General features: G+C 39.0%; 1 protein-coding gene and 1 non-coding gene across 2 annotated transcripts in view; both read left to right on the top strand.

Moving 5' to 3' along the window:
* Positions 1–8,600: 8,600 nt before the first annotated feature.
* The window catches only part of TMEM116 (transmembrane protein 116), a 32,868-nt gene continuing 20,700 nt past the window's right edge, over positions 8,601–20,768 (top strand). Inside the window, exons 1-4 of the mRNA XM_006099033.3 lie at positions 8,601–8,691; positions 9,258–9,304; positions 10,029–10,092; positions 15,721–15,852. Of these exons, the coding sequence (XP_006099095.1) occupies positions 8,644–8,691; positions 9,258–9,304; positions 10,029–10,092; positions 15,721–15,852 (291 nt within the window). The 5' untranslated portion in view covers positions 8,601–8,643. The remainder of the gene's footprint in view (positions 8,692–9,257; positions 9,305–10,028; positions 10,093–15,720; positions 15,853–20,768) is intronic.
* LOC111827964 lies at positions 9,807–9,911 on the top strand. The gene has a single exon (XR_002831712.1). It is a non-coding gene; the product is annotated as a U6 spliceosomal RNA (small nuclear RNA).

Raw genomic sequence — 20,768 nt, 5'->3', positions numbered from 1 at the left:
TCCGTACCCTGTCACACACAGAGCAGGGTCAATCTGGTGGGTTGGGGAGCTCCCCCCTCTCACGCACAGAGCAGGGCCAATCAGGGGGTTGAGGAGCTCCCCCCTGTCACTCACAGAGTAGGGCCGATAGGGGAGTTGGGGCACCGCCCCCTGTCACACACAGAGCAGGGCGGATCAGGGGGTTGGGGCGCTGCGCCCTGTCACACTCAGGGCAGGGCCAATGGGGAGATTATGGCTCTACCCTGTCACACACAGAGCAAGGCCCGTGGAGGGGGGTTGGGGCGCCACCCTCTATCACCCACAGAGCAGGGCCGATCAGGGGGTTGGTGTGCTACACCCTGTCAAACACAGAGCCGCAGGGCAGTCAGGGGATTGGGGAGCTCCCCCCATCAGGCACAGAGCAGGGCCCGAGGCGGGGAAGGTTGGGGCTCCGCACCCTGTCACACACAGAGCAGGGCCGATCAGGGAGTTGGGGAGCTCCCTCCTGTCAAACACAGAGCCGCAGGGCAATCAGGGGATTGGGGAGCTCCCCCCTATCAGGCACAGAGCAGGGCTGATCAGGGGGTTGGGGTGCCGCACCCTGTCACACACAGAGCAGGGCGGATAGGGAGGTTGTGGCCCCTCCCCCTGTCACACACTGAGCCGCAGGGCGATCAGGGGGTTTGGGCGCTGCCCCCTGTCACGCTGATCCCGGTGCCGGGAGCCTCGCTGCTCCACTGATCCCGGTGCTGGGAGGCATATTACCCTTTTACCATATAGAATAGAGGCCTGGTGCATGGGTAGGGGCCGGCTGGTTTGCCCTGAAGGGTGTCCTGGATCAGGGTGGGGGTCCCCACTGGGGTGCCTGGCCAGTCTGGGTGAGGGGCTGAGGGCTGTTTTCCAGCTGGCGAGTGACTAAAGCTTTCAACCGCTCCTTGTTTTCTTTTTTTTTTTTTTTTTATTCTGGGCCAGCTTTAGCTCTGAGGCCTCGCTGCTGAAAACATCGATACAAAGTTTCGGTCCGCCTGGCTTTCAGTCTGGCTGATTTCTGGGGTTTTGTTTAGCTTCTTATTTGCAACATAGTACATAGTTGCTTAGAGTTGCAGCTGAGAGGCCGGCAAGTGAGGTGGGGAACGTTTGAGTCCGCAGCAAGCAAGCCTCATGCTCGCTTCCAGCTGCCTGGCTGCCGGCCGCCATCTTGGCTGACAGTTAATTTGCATATACTCACTGATTAGCCAATGAAAAGGGTAGCGGTCGTACACCAATTACCATGTTTCTCTTTTATTAGTGTAGATAGATAATAAAAGGCTAATATGCAAATTGTCCTCTCCAGAGTTCTACTGGGAGACCAGGAGTTCCATCGCTTGCTATGATGTGCGCTGACCACCAGGGGGCGGCATCGGGGCGCTGAGGGAGCAAGGGAAGGAGGAGATGGGGAGGCGGGGAACCTGATTGGCCCTGATTGCTGGCCAGGCTTAGGGACCCTACCTCTGCACAAATTTCATGCACCAGGCCTCTAGTATTGTTTATTGATGTCAGAGAGGAAGGGATAGAATGTGCATGAGAGAGATGGAAACATCAATGATGAGAATCATGGATCGGCTGTCTCCTGCACACCCCACACTGGGGATTGAGCCCGAAACCCAGGCATTTGCCCTTGATCAGAATCAAACCCGGGACCCTTCAGTCTGCAGGACAATGCTCTATCCACTGAGCCAAACCAGCTAGCGCTCTGTTATTTTTAATATTGTTTTATTCAATAGAGTAATATTTTGAAACTCAGATTTTAACATCCAGGCATCAAGTAATTTCAGCAGAAATTTTTTTTTCCTTTTGTCCCACTTTCAATTCATGTGTTTTGTCTTACTTTATGTACTCTTGTAAGCCTCACAAACAAATAAACCAGATATTTTGGAATTTCTTAAATGTTCATCTGTGAGGTGTTGGGGTCCAGCCCCAGCAGGTCCAGGGGTTCCCAAAGGTGTGGACGGAGTCGGCAAAGAAGGAAGGATACGGAGGCAGCGTTCACATGATCAGTATAGTTGGGTTCTCTAGCCAGGTTCTCCAGCCAGTTTCTCTCTTTATTCTCCTATTACATCTGTATTTATACCATTTGATTTTAATCCTATCCATTCTATTCCAAAGGTTAGGGCGTTTGTTATCTCCATTCCAAGGTCACTACTCTACTGTTCTGTCAAGCTACAAGGAAGTAACTGAAGGAGATTATCCTAAGTAAAGATTATGTAGCTTAAGCGTGATTGTTCGTAGTTAAGGTGATTAACTACCCGACTGGCACTTAGTTAAGGGGTTTTACTGATTTACTCCCTTCCTTAGTCCTGTTAATCCCTGACTCCAGGGAAAAATCCCCACCTGGGGAAACAACCTTTCTCAGGGAGGTGGTCCTGGTTAAAACACATAGTGCTAAGAAGGGGAGCAAACATATTAAGAACAGTATGCCATATACGCCAGGTCCCTTGAAACATATGCTGTGCAGATGTTTCTTCCCTGCAGCGACTGTGTCAAGCAGCAAGGATGGACTGGCTTCTGGCAGTGAGGTGGTGATATTTGAGCTGATATTAGAAGGATAAGGAGCCAGTCATGTGATTATCTGGAGGAAGAGCATTCCAGAGAGAGGGAACAGCTATTGCAAATGATCTGATTTGGAAAAGTACTTGACATGTTAGAGTTCACATGGTGGGAAGACATTAAGATGGCCCCTGCCTCTTGATATTCACACTCTTGTAATCCTTTCCTTTTGAGTGTTGACAAAACCTACAATCAATAGAATACAGAAGAGATAATGGAATGTCAGTCCAGTGATTTGGTTCCATAAGATTGTGACTTCCATCTTGCTAGGAGGATATCTTAGCAGGACAAGTCCACAGGGCAAGCAAGGAATTGAGTGTAGCATTTGGCCAACAGTTAGTAGGGAACTGAGGGCCTCAGACCAATAACCCTCAAGGAACTGAATTAGGCCAACAACTACATGAACTTGGAAGCAGGTCCTTCCCCATTTGAGTATTCAGATGAGAATCAGTCAACATCTTGATTATAACCTTACTAGAGGCCCGATGCATGAAATCAGTGCAAGAGTAGGCACCCCCCCCCCCCCCCCCCGCTGGTGGGACCGGGTTTCCCCTGGGCCCCGGGAGGGACCCGGAACCCGGGGTTCCCTCACAGCTCCAGCTTCGTCAGAAGGTCATCCATGAAGGCCGTCTGGTCTAATTAGCATATTCTACTTTTATTATAGATGAGAGACACTGAAGCAGAGGACCCAACTAAGCTAACCCTGGACACCTGATCCATAGAATATGTGAGATTATGTGTTTTAAGCCACTAAATTTGTGGAAATTTGTTACATAGCAGTAGATAAGAGACACACACAACTTCATACATATGCTTACTATATTTTCTTTCAAGTCATTGATGAAAGTGTTTTATAGAACAGTGCCAAGTCAGAATGTTGGTTTACTCCACTAGAAGGTATTTCTAAATTGATATCCATCAATGAATTAGCATTCCCTTAGGTTTATTTAAGAAATGTCCTTAATTGTGCTTCTATTTGGTCTATATTTATTTTTACATCACCAAATTTCTTATCAAATATTTTGTCAAAACACCATGTATACTACGTGTAGTAATTCTATCCAAAAAGAGAATGAGGTTAATCAGACATGATTATGTATAAGTCCATGCTGACATAATTATTATATTTTTCTGTTTATTTAAAAACATCTTTTGGATAGTTCAGTCTACAATCTTGTCTGGGATCAATGCTATAATCTTTTCACTTATGGTTTGCAGATTTTACTATTTTAAAAAAATAAAATTTTTTAGTGGTAACCAGTTTTCTATAATTTCTAGCAGTTTTCCCATTTTTAATATATTTTGATTGATTTCAGAGAGGAAGGGAGAGGAAGAGAGAGATAGAAACATCAATGATGAGAGAGAATCATTGATTGGCTCCCTCCTGCATGCCCCCTTCTGGGGATCGAGCCCGAAACCTGGCCATGTGCCCTTGACTGGAATCAAACCTAGGACCCATTAGTCCTGCAGGCTGATGCACTGAGCCAAACTAGCTAGGGCAGCAGTTTTTCCATTTTTACATGAACCCTCAGATTTCATTCAATGGTTTATTGGGTTGACCTGCAAGTTTTATCAAAGTGCTGGAGTATAATTTGTTCAGGCCAGGAGTGGTGGATTCATTTAGAGCAGTCAGGTGCTTTCTCAAAATCTTTCTCTTCAGTTCCCTCTTGCAATGTTTATTTTACACTTTTTAATCTCAATATTATTCTTTTCAGTAGTAAAGACAGAAACATGTTATCCATTAATCATTACACCATGAATTTCAGCAATGGGACATTTCCTTCCTTGTTTTTGTCCCAAACTTCATTTTTTGGCAACAGCTTTATTGAGATACTAGAGGCCCAGTGCACAGATTCGTGCACTTGTGGGGTCTCTCAGCCTGACCTGTGGGGATCAGGCTGAAACTGGCTCTCCAACATCCCCCGAGGGGTCCCAGATTGCAAGAAGGCGGTTCTCGGGTGATGCACCCCAGAATTGGGCTCCCTCCTCTCTGGTTCCAGCTGCATCACCTGAGAACCGCAGCTGCCAGGTCACTGTAGCTCAGCAGCTCCTGTGTTGAATGTCTGCCCCCTGGTGGTCAGTGTGTGTCATAGCTACCAGTCGGAAGATCGCTTGGGTATATATATAATATATATAATATATATATATATCACCTATGATATAATTCACCTTCTTAAAGTGTACATTTCAAGAATTTTTAGTATATTCATAGAGTTGCATAGCCATCACCACTATATGATTTTAGAATATTTTTGTTGTCCTAAAAAGAAACCCTCTGACTGTAACTGTAAAAAAAAAAAAAAGAAAGAAATCCTGTGCACATTAGCAGTCACTCCCCAAACTATCTTCCTAGCCCTAACTAATCTATTTGTATAAATTTGTCTATTTTAGACATTTTGTATGAATGCAGTCATACAATATGTGGTCTTTTGTGACTGGTCTCTTTGACTTACATAATGTTTGTTTGTTTGTTTGTTTGTTTTTTAAAATCCTTACCGGGGAATATTTTCTCATTGATTTTTTTAGAGAGAGTGGAAGGGAGGGGGAGAGATGGAGAGAGAAACATCGATGTGAGAGAGAAGCATTGATTGGTTGCCTCCTACATGCACCCTAACCTGGGGCCAGTATTGAGCCTGAAACTGAGGTACATGCCCTTCACCAGAATTAACCCGGGATCCTTGAGTCTGTGGGCAGATGCTCTATCCACCGAGCCAAATCAGCTAGGGCAGCATACTGTTTTCCAGGTTCACCCATGTTGTATCATGTTATCAGTATTCTTTCCTTTTAATTGCTGAATAATATTCCATTGCATGAGTAAACCACATTTTATTCCTTCATCAATTGATGAACATTATGTTGTTTCTACTTTTTGTCTCTTATGAATAACACTGTTATGAACATTTGTATCTAAATATACCTAGGAGTAGAGCTGGGTTTATATCTAGAAGCTGAGTCATGTAGTATATGTTTAACTATTTGAGAAACTGACAAAGTGGCTACAAATATGATATTCCCACTAGCAATGTATGAGGGTTCAACCTTTTTCTCCACATCTTCATCAACACTTGCTATTGTCTATCTTTTTAATTATAGCCATCTTAATACTCGTGAAATAGCACCTCTTTGTGATTTTAATTTTTACTTTCCTGACATCATGTTGATCATCTTTTCAGGGGCTTATTAGTGATTAGTATTTTTTTTTAAATCCTCACCTGAGGATATTTTTTCCCACTGATTACTAGAAAGAGTGGAAGGGAAGGAGGAGGGAAAGCGAGGGAGAAACATCTGCAGGAGAGCAACACATCAATAGGTTGCCTCTCACATGCACCCCTACCAGGGTCGAGGAACCTGCAACCTAGGTACCTGTGCTTGACCAGGAATCGAACCCGAGACCCTTTGGTTCGAGGGCAATGCTCTAACTACTGAGCAAAACTGGCCAGGTCTGATTTGTGTATTTTTGGGAGAAATTTCTAAAACATTTGCCTATTTTAAAGTTAGGTTGTATTTTTATTATTGAGTTGTTGGAATTCCTTGTATATTCTATATACAAGTCCCTTATCAAATATATGGTTTACAAATATTTTCTCTCATTCTGTTAGGTTGCCTTTTCTTTCTTTTTTTTGAGGGTGTCCTTTGAAGCACAAAAGTTTTTAATTTTGAAGACCAATATATCTATTTTTTCTTTTGTTGCCTATGCTTTTGTTGTCATATCTAAGAAATAATTGCTTAATAAAAGAGCTCTCTTGATGTCATGTTACTTTTTAAAATTATCTTTCCCTTTCCTCCCATTAATCAGTTTCCTGTTAGAATACTGTAGGTGTTAAGAGTGAGATGTCAGACTGACTGAATTTGAGTTACTACTTGATAACTCTGTAACCACAGGAAAGTGACTTAACTTCTTTAAGCCTTGGTTTCTTTATCTATAAAATGGGGATAATACTGCTTATCTCAAAGGTTGTGGTGAGGATTAAAATGCTTAGTATAGAGCCTTACACATAGAAAGCAATCAATAATTGGTAGTTATTATTACTAAAAAAAATCTTCCTTGAGTTGAGTATTTTTGCTTAAGTAAAAATATTTTACTAGGTAGGTGTTTCTTGACTTTTTAACCACTGCATTAACTTGCTCATGGTAGAAGTTTAATGAATATCTGTTAAATTGATATGTAATATAGAGTGGCCCATTACGTTGAGAACTGGGGTGTGCTTGAGCTCGCTAAAGAAGTAAAAACAGAAGAGTCCTGGCCTGTGTGGCTCAGTTAGGTGGAGCATCATCCGTACCCCTACTTTATCCCATAGTAGGTTCCATTCCTGGTCAGGACACATGCCCAGGTTGTGGGTTCAATCCCAAGTTGGGGCATCTACGGATGTTTCTCTCTCTCTCTCTCCCCTCTCCCTCCCCCCCCTCCCTCCTTACCTCTCTCCTTCTCGCCCTCCTTCCATCCCTCTCTCCCTTCCCCCTTCCTCTCTCAAGTAAAATTTTAAAAAAGGAGGAGAAAAGAAAACTGAAAATAAATATTACTCACTTTATCATTTGGGCTTGATTAACCCTTGTAGAAAAAGAAGATGGGAAGATTATTTTTCCAGAGACATTTCAAAGGAAGATAGTGCTGAATATACAGAAGGCAGGGGACTAATTTAGAGAGAAAAATGGAAAAGTAAATCCCCACATGTTGGCTGGTGACATAGGCATTTTAGAAGAGATGCCAAAAGAGAAAAGTCCTATCGGGAGCAGCAGACTAATTTCGCATGGCTGTTCTCAGAACAACCTGAGATTTGTTCTTGACTGAGACAAGAGTCCTTTGTTCAAAAGCATTCCTTTATCACTTGGTGAGACTGTCATTAGTCCCCTCACCCTTATTACATAGATATGTGATTAGAAGCCGCAAAACACTCCCTATAACCTATAATAGGGATTTCTGACCCAGAAATTTACTGGTATTTTTATTTATTTATCTAATTTATTTATCTAATAATAAACAAAGTGATTACAGCCTACCTCCACTTAACAGTGTCTCGTCTTCTACTCTACACTATATTCTTAACCTCATATGAATACATGTCATATATTTAAATTACTCAAGCCAAGCAAATGATGTAATTTATGTTATCAATAAATATTCATAGAATGTATAAAAGTATGGTTAGATGAAATAAATGTTCTTCCTTCTGCTTCCTTCTTCCTCCAATTTTTGTCCAAATTTTACCAGTTCTTACAAATACTGCTCATATGCCAATCAGTATATATGATTTTGTGTGCAGATAATTTAAGTTTTTGGAATTCAAGCTGTTTTTCCTACTATATTATAAACTTCTGCAACTATGGGTCTGTATCTTGTCTTTGTATCGTCCATAACACAATCCTTTACACAAAGTTGATAAACGTAAGTATATTAAATGAATCATGTAATTTAATGATATAATGATATTTCTGGTGGGGATTTTTGGTATAGAATATTGAAGGTGTTAGTATTAAATAAATATGAGATATTAATAACCTCTTCTCTCCACAGCTTTTTCTTGGTATTACTAAAACTTTATTGATTGAGTGAATATCCAGTCCAGTGTATATTTCTCATCACAGGCCTCTATTTTTATTTATTTTTATTTTTTAATTGTTTTATTGCTTAAAGTCCAATGGTATTTATTTTTATTTTTTATTTTTTTAATTGTTTTATTGTCATCACAGGCTTCTGTATATAAAAAGGGGCAAGTTTTAAGCAAACCTCCCTTCCCTATTTTTCTCTCCCCTTTTCTGTTCCATTTCTTGCAGCTCTGTTTACCTTTTCACTATGACTCGTTCTTTCTACTTTTATTACTCCTGCCTCACCCGTTCTTACAATTTTAATGCTTTTTTAGAACTTTGTTTCCTTGTCACCTGCTTTTCCTATTTTTGTCTTTCTACTTGGCTTTCTCCTCCACTTGTTGCCACCTCTCCTTGCCCTCAAGGTACAGGGCAGGATTGGATAGGGAGGAGCCGAGCTGGGATAGGGGCGGAGCCACCTGTTCACCACTTGGGTATTCAGAACCTGACGCAGAAGGATCTGGCTGTTTAAGCATAGCTGGGGCTAAAGTCCCTATGGCATTCCTGCTGGAGGCTAGAATTCTGACAGACAATCTGGACTTGGTGAGATTAGTAGCTGTGGGGAAGCTCTCTTCTTTTTTGCTCCCCCTTTCTTCCTCCTTGTTCTGTATTTTTCACTCAAGTATCTCTCTCCATATTGTTTCTTTTTTCTATTTCTCTTTTGCTTAGTATTCTGTTTTCCTCTGTCTGTCTAGCTGTCACTCAACTCTATTTAGCATTTGTTTGCCTTTCTTTTTCCCCATTTTCCCCATATATCTGTCCTGTCTCACAATTTAACTTTTCCTACCTCTTCTCCATTTTATTCTTCCCTTTACTAATTTTCTCATTTAACTCTGTGTTTGTTTGTTTCCACTCAGTCACTTTCTACCTCTCTATTATCCTACTGTTTCCCTGAGTGTAGCAGTAAGGGAGGAAGAAAGAAGCCACCCTGCCTTTCCATGGTTCTAGTCAGACTTTCTACTCATTCTCAGATTTATAGTGTGTTTTGATTAGGTACTGAAAAAGAGTTTGTGCTCTGCACAGATAGTTAATAAACAGTGAAACTGGAATAAGGTTGAACATTAAATGTAAAAGGCTTCATTTTATTCTTATTTTCTCATTTTGTTTAGGTTTATTCTGCAATACAGTGGATACAATTTGTTATGGCTACTCTGAGGTACGTTTACATAATCTCATGTGATATGACTATTTAAACTAGTATAAGAAAAACTTGAGCCCTAACCGGCTTGGGTCAGTGGATAGAGCGTCGGCCTGCGGACTCAAGGGTCCCAGGTTCGATTCCGGTCAGGGGCATGTACCTTGGTTGTGGGCACAACCCCGGTGGGGAGTGTGCAGGAGGCAGCTGATCGATGTATATCTCTCATCGATGTTTCTAACTCTCTATCCCTCTCCCTTCCTCTCTGTAAAAAATCAATAAAATATATTTAAAAAAAAAAGAAAGAAAAACTTGAGAATTCTGAAAGTTTCTACATTTTCCACCCTGGGGATTTGCTTTTATTCTTTAGTTAGAGAGAAGTGTTGTTCTTTACCAAGTTGATATTTTCAGATTAATAAAATGTACCAATATCAACAACAATAAGACCAAAAAATACAGATTGAGGGCTAACTTCTGAAAATCAAAGGACAACTTGATCAATAGGATTTACTTAAAAAAATCAATAGTTTTGGTAGTACATATACTAAAAACTGGAATGAAATAGAGAAGATTGATGTGGGCCATGCACAAGGATGACACACAAATTCATGAAGCAGTCTATATATTTTTTTAAATATGTGCAGGTAATTTTACATCAGTTATATGTCAATAAAGCTGTAAAAATCAATAGCAAAAATGAAGGAACCCCAATTGTCCTGTTTTATTGATCTTTTATCTATGTTAGTATTATAGGTTCAAGTTCACTTATTGCTTATGCTGTATTCCAGAATATACAGAAATCTCCAGAGGTGAGCAATCTCTTTTTGTGTTGGATTTGAAATTTTAGTGACTTAGCTTTTGATATAATTAAGAGAGGTGTCACCTATAAATGATGGAATAATTCTATGAATCACTTATAAATTTGTCATGATCCGTTGAGATATTTTAGACAGTGTCAATAGGTCTCCCTTTTCTTCTAGGTAATTATTTTAATTATAACTTTGAACACAGAGATTGACTACTAAATATGGATTTTTTTTGTATGTATTATTAAGGTTAAGGAAACAGTGTAGTTTGGAACCTAGGTTCACTCTAAGTTTGGTAGGGTCCTGCTTAGAGGTGAGTTTTCTGATGTTAATATGTTGGTTAAGTTGCTAGAGGGGCTAGGAAATAGTTCAAAGACTTTGCTATACAAAATGTACTATTTTTGCTGTTCTGGCCTTCTATACAGTTACAATTTAACGGTGAAAACAGCAAAAATACATCCTATGTAAAACTATTCATACCAAAAAGTTCAAGGCAAGAACCTTCCTTTTATTGAGGTATAGTTGACAAATATTGTATGTATTTAAGGTGTAATAAAACAAAAAACCTTCCTGATTCAGAGAGGACTAAGAAGAGTAATGAATTTTCTAGCTCAGAAAAGATTTTATGAGAAATGTAACAACTGTTTCTTTAATGAGGCCAAATGGCACAAAACTAGGCAAAATGTAGTTTAGAACATATATGGGAGAACATATATGTGGAAAATGTCATTGGGTTTTGTGGGGCCCACTTTAATAACAAAAATAGTTCTGTATGTGGAACACCTTCTGTGTTCCAACTATGCTGAGTGCCTTATGGTCCTCATTACTCTTCTGTGAGAAGGATGGTGTAGCCCTATTTCACAGATGAGAAAATTGAGACCTTTAATTTCTCTGGCTTCAATTCTGACACCTTTCACATAACCAGAACCTAAAAGACCTTAGCAATCACTAGTTCAGTGGTTCCCACATATTCTGTTTTCTTGGCCTAGGAAAAATTCTAATTTTTCCAGGTTAAACATGTAAGCCATACTTGGCTGTTTTCCTTTATTTCTTCCAGCAAAAACACATGGAAGGCATATCTAAAAAAGACAAAGTAGTCTATTAAATTAAAAATAATTATAGTGCCTATCCGGTTTGGCTCAGTGGATAGAGCATCGGCCTGCAGACCAAAGGGTTCCAGGTTTGATTTTGGTCAAGGGCACGTACCTTGGTTGCAGGCTCCTCCCCTCCCCAGGCCCTGGTTGGGGAATGTGCAGAAGGCAACCAATCAATGATGTTTCTCTCTGTCTTTCCCTCTGTCTTCCACTCTCTCTAAAAGATTAGTGGAAAAATATCCTTGGTGAGGATTAACAATAACAGCAAAATAATTATAGTAAATTGGAAAAATCCATGGGAAATCTAGAGCGGGGACAAGCTGATTAGACAGTGACTCAGAGACAACCTGAAACAGGAAGAAAGTGTCCCAGGCCAGCCAATGTTAAAAAAATACTCAGGGCAGATATAGTTCACTGCATGGCGTGTGACTTAATTTCCTCATAAATTTGATACTTTGGATATTCTTTATTTTACTTGAATAGAAATATTGGGAAGCAGAGTTTTAGAAGAGTATTCGTATGAGTTGTTTTAGGTCTTTCACCTCAGCACGATAGACCTGGACCCAGACCGCGCTAGGGAAAGTCACACAGTGCTTTACCCCTACCCCATCCTCATTCTGCTTTTGCAGATGTGTGTGTGTTTGTGTATGCTTTAGAAAAGAGTCTTTGATTTTATATTTAGGATCATGTCTTATGCCTTTTAAAAATATTTATCTTTATTGTTGAAAGTATTACAGATGTCCCCCTTTTCCCCCCATTGACCCCTTCCCTCATCGCCACATGCCTTATGCCTTTTCTTCGTGTTTTCCTTATCAAGCACTGTGTTGATTATATTTCCCTAATACTGTACAATTTCTTTGTATTACCTTCAACATAGTATTTTACTAATAGGAGGGGTGAAATCTTTCTTGATCTCAATAATAGGTACTCAGTTAATTTTTGTTTAATTGATTGATTTTATCTCCTATTACTAGAACTAATGGTTTTCCAACCACGAGTGAAAATATGTAAACCCCTTCCTTTTCCCTGACAAAAACTTTAAGTATGCTTTAGTGGCTAACAGCTCCCTATATATAAGGTTATTTCTTGAATCAATGACCATAATTATGTTCTTGTTTATAAAAGCCACTTGCTGCCTCTCTCCTCCAGAGTTTATTTTATATTGTTTTAATTTTTTACCCATTAACAGTTATAAACTTGTGGTAGGTCATAGGCCACTTTCATCTATGAATGTGCTATCTGCCTGTAATTTTAGCAGGCTTACCCAGAGCGTATGCTATATGCGGTGAAAATAATACTATCTGATGTTTATTAAATACAGTTTAAAATGTTATTAAGTCACTTGTTTTTGTTCAAGGCAACTTAACCATTTACCCCTGTTAGCAAGTACTAGCATCTTAACTTTCTTCTCATTTGGAAGATAGGCATGAGAAAATTTCCTTTTGTACAGGTGAGATTAGTTTGTTGTTGTTTTGTTTTTTTAAATATATTTTATTGATTTTTTACAGAGAGGAAGGGAGAGGGCTAGAGAGTTAGAAACATCCATGAGAGAGAAACATCCATCAGCTGCCTCCTGCACACCCCCTACTGGGGATGTGTCCGCAACCAAGGTACTTGCCCTTGACTGGAATCGAACCTGGGACTCTTCAGTCCACAGGCCGACGCTCTATCCACTGAGCCAAACTGGTCAGGGCTGTTGTTTTTTAATCCTCACCCAAGGATATTTTCCCATTAATCTTTTAGAGAGAGTGGAAGAGAGAGGGAAAGACAGAGAGAAACATCAATTTGAGAGAAACACACCGATTGGTTGCCTCCTGCAGGAGCCCCGACTAGGGTCCGGGCCAGGGAGGAGCCTGCAACCAAGGTACGCGCCCTTGACCAGAACCATGGGACCCTTTGGTCTACAGGCTGATGCTCTATCCACTGAGCAAAACCAGCTAGGGCGAGATTAGTTTTTATATTAGGTAGTATCTGATGATAACTTAAATATTTTTAAATTTACGTTTTCTTGTGAGATATATAAGGCATGGATTAGAGTGCATAAAACATACATGTACTGCTCAAAGAATGATTATAAATAAACACTAGGGACAAGTAATAGAAATTGCCTGTACTCCTAAGCCAGTGATGGCGAACCTATGACATGCGTGTCAGAGGTGACACACGAACTCATTTTTTTGGTTGATTTTTCTTTGTTAAATGGCATTTAGATATATAAAATAAATATAAAAAATACACATCTTTGTTTTACTATGGTTGCAAATATCAAAAAATTTCTATATGTGACACGGCACCAGAGTTAAGTTAGGGTTTTTCAAAATACTGACACGCTGAGCTCAAAAGGTTCACCATCACTGCCCTACGCATACCTGTTTGTGTTCTTCCCAATTACAACTCTCTCCCTCACCTCTAGAGGTAACCACTACCCAGATTTTTGTGATAATTATTTCTTTCTTTTTATGAACAATTTTACCAGTAATATATGCATCTCTAAACAACTTAGTTTTGATTGTTTTTGCATTTGACATAGGTATTTTTTGTATGTATTGTTTTGTGATTTGCTTTTTTTTTTTTTTTTTAAATATATTTTATTGATTTTTTACAGAGAGGAAGGGAGAGAGATAGAGAGTTAGAAACATTGATGAGAGAGAAACATCGATCAGCCGCCTCCTGCACATCTCCTACTGGGGATGTGCCCGCAACCCAGGTACATGCCCTTGACCGGAATCGAACCTGGGACCCTTCAGTCCGCAGGCCGACGCTCTATCCACTGAGCCAAACCGGTTTCGGCATGTGATTTGCTTTTTCTCCTTAATATTATTTGTGCCACTTATCCATGTTGTTTTATATATCTCTGGTTCATTTCATTTTCATTAATGTTTAGCATTCTATATTATGAATATACTACAATTTATCAATCTGTGCTGCTATTAACAGTCTTGTACATGTCTTCAGGTGCACACATGCAAAAATTTCTCTAATGTCTTTTTCTAATAACAGAATTGTTATAGAATATGCATATATAGAATAGGACCTAGATAATGCTAAACTTTTCCAAATGGTTGTATGTAATTTTTTTTCCTCATTATGCTTTTAATTTTCATTTCCTTGATTATTGGTGTGGTCAGGTATATTTTCATGTGTTTATGGCCATTTGGATTTCCTCTCTTCTTAAGTACCTGTTCAAATCTTTTGTCCATTTTTTTCAGTTGGGTTTCCTTATTGCTTTGTAAGTTCTCTGTTTGTTTTTAATATTGTTTGGATATTGGTCCTTTGTCAGTTATATTTGTTGCAAATATCTTCTCCCACTTTGTGGCATGTCTTTATACTTCATGGTGTATTTTAACACATGCTTTTTTTTTTTCATTTTAATGGGGTCAAATTTTCCAATTACTTCATTTTGAGCTTTTTGTGTTTTGTTTAGGAAAACTCTCCATAACCAGAAGTCGAAGACAATTTGATCTTTTAAACTAGTTGAAACTGATTTTTGAGTGTGAGATAAAAACCATGGGACCCTTTGGTCTACAGGCTGATGCTCTGTCCACTTTTATTCAATAGATACCTGATTTTACTTTTATCTAATAGATATCCAATTGTTATAGTATCATATTTTGAGAAGACTATCTTTTTTTCCATTGATCTAAAAAGCCACCTCTACCATATGTCAAAAGTCTGTATACATGCTTGGGGTTGTTTGGGGCTCTCTATTCTGTTTCATTGGTCTGTTTGTTCATCCCTGTGCTTAGGACCACAGTATCTGTGCTCTAGCTTTACATTAAGTTTTGATATGTGTAGGACAAGTCCTTCTCCTTTTTCTTTGAGTGTCTTGCTTGTTTTTCTTCAAGAGTTTACCTTGATATTTTGTATCTGTCAGTTAGATTTAGAGCCAGCTTGTTAAATTTCACAAGAAAATATGTTGAGATGTCATTGAGATTGCATTTAACCTATATATCAATTTAGGGAGAACTGACATTTCTATAACATTGGGTCTTATAATCCATGAGCATGGTATATTTTTTCACTATAGATCTTCCTTTGGTATCTCTCAATAAATATTTTATAGTTTTCTCTTTAGGAGGACCAAAACTGTTTTTAGAAAAGTGGGAGTAGGGAGATAAAAAAGAGAGGAGGATACTAGAAAGTGAGAAAGGCAAACTTCACCAATGTGGTTAGAAATTCATAGTCAACATATACAATTTATTCTGATATTTTCATTGATATGGAAACTTATAAGATAAACTAGAGGCCCGGTGCACGGATTTGTGATTCTATGTTTACTTTGGTTCTATGTTTGAGGAAGGAGTGTCTATGAGGAACAAGGGCCAATGCTAATCCATAAGTACTCTGATTCCGGGACAGTTAGGATAGTTGTGATAACAGATTCCCTCCTACCTGGTGTATTCCTTTACATTCCTCACAGTCAGCCAGTGGGACAGGCTCCAGAAAAACGATGCCCAGTTTCTACTAAAAAGGTAAAACATAAAAATAATTCCTTGTTAACATCATTTATGAAATGAGGCTTTTGTTGCTTTGACAGATGAGGCCACTCTTTTATCTGAGCTTCTCTGACCTCCTCCTGGGGATATGCTGGCTCATTGAAGCACTTCTCTATGGAACTTCAGCAGCCAATAAGGACATTGTCTGCTATAACCTGCAAGCAGTAGGACAGGTGAGTACTGCTAGATTGTGACTGTACATTACAAGAAAGGCACACTCAGATAAATAGGAAGCAAAAAAAATAATACAATCTGGGAAGTGGGACCCTTTTGTTTATTGTCACACTTTGACACAATAGCTTTTATTGTTTTTCATAGTAAAAAAATTACTTGTTTATTATAGAAAATTTGAAAAATCCAGAGAAGCAAAAAGATAATTAAAATCACCCAGATAGTCCGGCTGGAGTGGCTCAGTTGGTTGAGCGTCATCCCGTGCACTGAGAGTTTGCCGGTTCCATTCCCACTCAGGGCACATCCCTGGGTTGTGGCTTTGATCCCCAGCTGGGGAGCCTATGGAAGATAACTGATCCATGTTTCGCTCTCTTTCTCTCTTTCTCACTCTCTCACTCTCTCTCTCCATCCCTCTTTCTCTTCCCACCCTTCCTCCCCCCCTTCCTGTCTCTAAGCATGTCCTCCAGTTAGGATTAAAAAAATAATATTTTTTGCCAAAACCGGTTTGGCTCAGTGGATAGAGCGTCGGCCTGGGGACTGAAAGGTCCCAGGTTCGATTCCGGTCAAGGGCATGTACCTGGGTTGCGGGCACATCCCCAGTAGATGTGCAGGAGGCAGCTGTTTCTAACTCTCTAACTCTCTATCTCTCTCCCTTCCTCTCTGTAAAAAATCAATAAAATATATTTTAAAAAAAATAATATTTTTAAAAGAAATTGCACAACTTTAAAAAAATGTATTTTTATTGATTTCAGAGAGGAAGGGAAAGGTAGAGAGAGAAACATCAATGATGAGACAGAATTATTATTTTATATTTTTATTGATTTCAGAGAGGAAGGGGGAGGGAGAGAGAGATAGAAACATCAATGATGAGAGAGAATCATTGATTGGCTGCCTCCTGCACGCCCCCTACTGGGGATCGAGCCCGCATCCAGGGCATGTGCCCTTGACCAGAATTGTAGGCTGACATTCTCTCTGCTGAGCCAAAATGGCTAGGGCGTGAGAGAGAATTATTGATTGGCTGCCTCCTGCATGCCCCTGATCAGGAATCAAACCGTGACCTCCTGGTTCATGGGTGGAAGCTCAGCCACTAAGTCATACCAGTCGGGCATGGGCTCCATGCTGTAAATATCTGTGTGTAACTTTTGTGTGCATATAAGTTTTTAAATTGTTTAAGGGAAAGGCATGATTTCTGGATTCTATGATAAACTTCTGTTTAGGTTTGTAAAAAACTGCCGAACTATCTTCCAAAATGTCTGTAGTCATGCTTCTTATAATGGTGTTTGGGCAATAAAGGACTGCATATATGACGTTGTTCCCTACGATTATAATGGAGCTGAAATATTCCTATTGCTTAGTGACATCGTAGTTCATGATTTCAAAGGATTTTTCAAGAATAGGAGGTTGTTGAGATCAGCAAGGCTATGGCCCAGATGGCTAACAACTTTAACCTGGGTGTGGGTGAGGATGACATTGAGGAGCTCCTGGAGGTGGCTTCTAAGGAATTGACTAATGAGTTGTTGGAAGTGGAACAGGAACGCATAGCTGAAGGAGAGTCAAGAGAAAAGTAACTGTAAGAGAAAGAAAAGAAGACTCCTCCCAAGAAAATTCACATGAAGGGGTTAGCAGAAGCTTTTGCAGACCTCAACAAGCTCCTTAAGAGTTTGAAAACATAGACCTCAACACTGAAAGGTTTTTATTAATACCGAGGAATATTCATGGTACATTATCTGTTTACAAGCAAATCTATAATGAAAAAAAGAAACCTAGCAAACCACCGTGGATGTATATATGAAAAGAATGACACCTCCTCAAGAAGAGCCTCAGACAGCTCCTTCAGTGTTCCAGAAGAAGGCATTGTTGTCCTGGGAGAGGACAGCTTCATGAATGGCCCTGAAGACCTTCAGTGGGACACGATGTGGAGGTGGAAGGCAGTGATGTTGATGATCCTGACCCTGTGTAGGCCTAGGCTAATGTATTTATTTGTGTCTTAAATGTTTAAAACATTAAAAAATAAAACCATTAACAATAGAAAACACTTTATAGAATGAGAATATAAAGAAAGAAAAGGGTTTGTACAGCTTTACAATGTGTTTGTTTTAAGCTGTTATACAAAGAGTCAAAAAGTTAAGAAAAATTTTGAAGTTTATAAAGTAAAATGTACAGTAAGCTAAGTTTAGTTTATTGAAGAAAGAAAATATTTTTTATAAATTTAGTGTAACGTAAGTGGTAAAGTATTTATAAAGTAGTGTACAGTAATGTCATAATCCTCCACATTCATTCACCACTCACTCACTGACTCATCCAGAGCAACTTCCAGTCCTGCAAGCTCCATTCATGATAAATGGCCTATGCAGGTACACCGTTTTTTTAAAATCTTCTATATTTTTACTGCATCTTTTTAATGTTTAGATACACAAATACTTATCATTGTGTTATAGTTGCCTGCACGATTCAGTACAGTCACATGCTGTACACATTAGGGGTAATAGCTATACCATATAGCCTAGGTGTGTAGGAGGCTAGACCAGTGGTCAGCAAACTCATTAGTCAACAGAGCCAAATATCAATAGTACAGTGATTGAGATTTCTTTTGAGAGCCAAATTTTTTAAACTTAAACTATATAGGTAGGTACATTGTTATTAACTTAATTAGGGTACTCCTAAGCTGGCCTTTGCTAAAAACGTCCTCAATCTGATTGAGGTACGTTCGCTGAGGTCAACCCCTTCCAACTCTCCCATCCACACTCGTCTTGTATACTTGTTTTGTCTATCTCCTTTCGTTCATGCTCTCTATATGTCCAAACCATCTCAACATACCTTTCTCAGTCCTCGACACTACATCTTTCACTCCACAATGTTCCCTAAAATTAACTTAATAAACTTTACTTAAAGTTTTAAGTCTTAGTTAAACTATAGGTACGTTGAATAAAACTTGACATCATACTTAATAAAGATATTATTTATTGATAAAATTAAATTCCTTACAATTTACCTTACAATATCCTTAAAATTAAATCATGACAATGACTGACAATCACTAATGTGAACGATGGCCTTGCATCTCCTTGGAAAGCTTGGGTAAATCAGGTTTGTATGTTGTTGTTTTTAATTTTAGGCACAATTCCAGGTTCTCATCAATAAGACAACTTCTCAATTTACTCTTGATAAGGTTCATGCTTGAAAATGATGGTTTGCATAAATATGTAGACCCGAATAAGGAAAGAACAGCAAACACTAGTTTTTTTAGTTGATTATATGAGTCAGGAATACTATTCCAGGTGTTAAAAATCAACATATCTTCCTTCTCCAGGTCTTTCAAAGCAGACCACTTGTGCTGTGAACTAAGTTCACATTTGTTTTTCTCCAATATTTCTATATCAGCACAAAGACGTTCAAATTTCGAGCTCCAGAGTTCTTTGTTTTTTAAATCCAGCAATTGCATTTCAAAGTTGCCAATGTCAATATTAAAGGGAGAAAAATTTAATTCTGTTACAGTAGCATTGAGAGGTTTGTTAACAAAGGCTAACGTCGCTTTGCTGTTTCTGAATTCCTGGAACCTGTTGAGAAAAGCTTCCCTTATATTTAAAATACCGCACGTGGTATTTTGTGGAAGAGCTACACTAAAGGGGCCAAAGAGCCGCATGTGGCTCGCGAGCCGCGGTTTGCCGACTACTGGGCTAGACCATCTGGGTTTGTGTAAGTGCACTCTATGTTTGCACAATGGTGAGATTGCCTAATGACACATTTCTCAAAACATATTCCCATTATTAAGCGACACATGACTGTATACAATTTGCAATCTCACCAGTTTGCAATAAATAACAGTCACTGTTGCTTTGCATCCTCACCAGCAATTGGTGTCAGTGCTTTAGATTCTAATAAGGATATAGTGGTATCTTGTTGTTTTAATTTGCAGTTCCCTAATAACTTAAGATGTTGAACATCATTTTATTATGCTCATTTGCTGTCTGTATTATATTAAAATTTGATATGTATAAATTATAAAACTAATATATATTCTCAATAAACAGGTAAAAAGTAAAGAGGGATATACAATTGAAAAGTAAAAGTTCACCTCACTTCTTTTACCTCTCACTTTCATAATTTGATCAGTTTAGATTAAATGTCTCTGCTTTTCAAAATTCTCCTCTAACTGGTTCTTGAAAAAAGCAGGGCATTCCTTGTTTGCACAAGCAGATGAAGAAGTTCTAGATTTTCCAAGCATCATAGTTAAGAAAGAGAACCAGTCACCTGGTCTAAACAAGATATCCAAGTTTCTGAATCTAGATTTTCAGTTTCATTCTTTGAGCAGGAAGACCCTTTTTGAAAAAAACCTTTTTGAAAACTGGTGCTGAGATTGTTAGAAAATAGTAATTATTAATAATTTCAACTGAAGCAGAATGAAACAAAAATGGGCTTAAGCAGTAGTAGGAAAGAATTTAATTTGGTAAGAAACCTTGAGGATTGCTAGGAATAAGTCATCATGGTCTCTTTGTTGTTTCCCTATCAGATATGTCTATAATTTTTATCTGTGTGAAATGACAATTGATACTAAAAAAAACTAGGCAAAGTGCTAGTATAATCTCAGAATAAAAGGTGGTTTCTTTTTTTTTAAAATATATTTTATTGATTTTTTACAGAGAGGAATGGAGAGAGATAGAGTTAGAAACATCGATGAGAGAGAAACATCGATCAGCTGCCTCCTGCACATCTCCCACTGGGGATGTGCCCGCAACCCAGGTACATGCCCTTGACCGGAATCGAACCTGGGACCTTTCAGTCCCCAGGCCGACGCTCTATCCACTGAGCCAAACCGGTTTCGGCAAAATGTGGTTTCTTTTTAAAATATATATATATATATATATATATATATATATATATATATATATATATATATATATTATTGATTTTTTACAGA

Source organism: Myotis lucifugus, unplaced genomic scaffold (genome assembly GCF_000147115.1).
Source record: "Myotis lucifugus unplaced genomic scaffold, Myoluc2.0 scaffold_256, whole genome shotgun sequence".
NCBI classification, from domain to species: domain Eukaryota; kingdom Metazoa; phylum Chordata; class Mammalia; order Chiroptera; family Vespertilionidae; genus Myotis; species Myotis lucifugus.
Note: the sequence above shows the minus strand (reverse complement) of the source record. Positions and strands in the feature narration are given on the sequence as shown.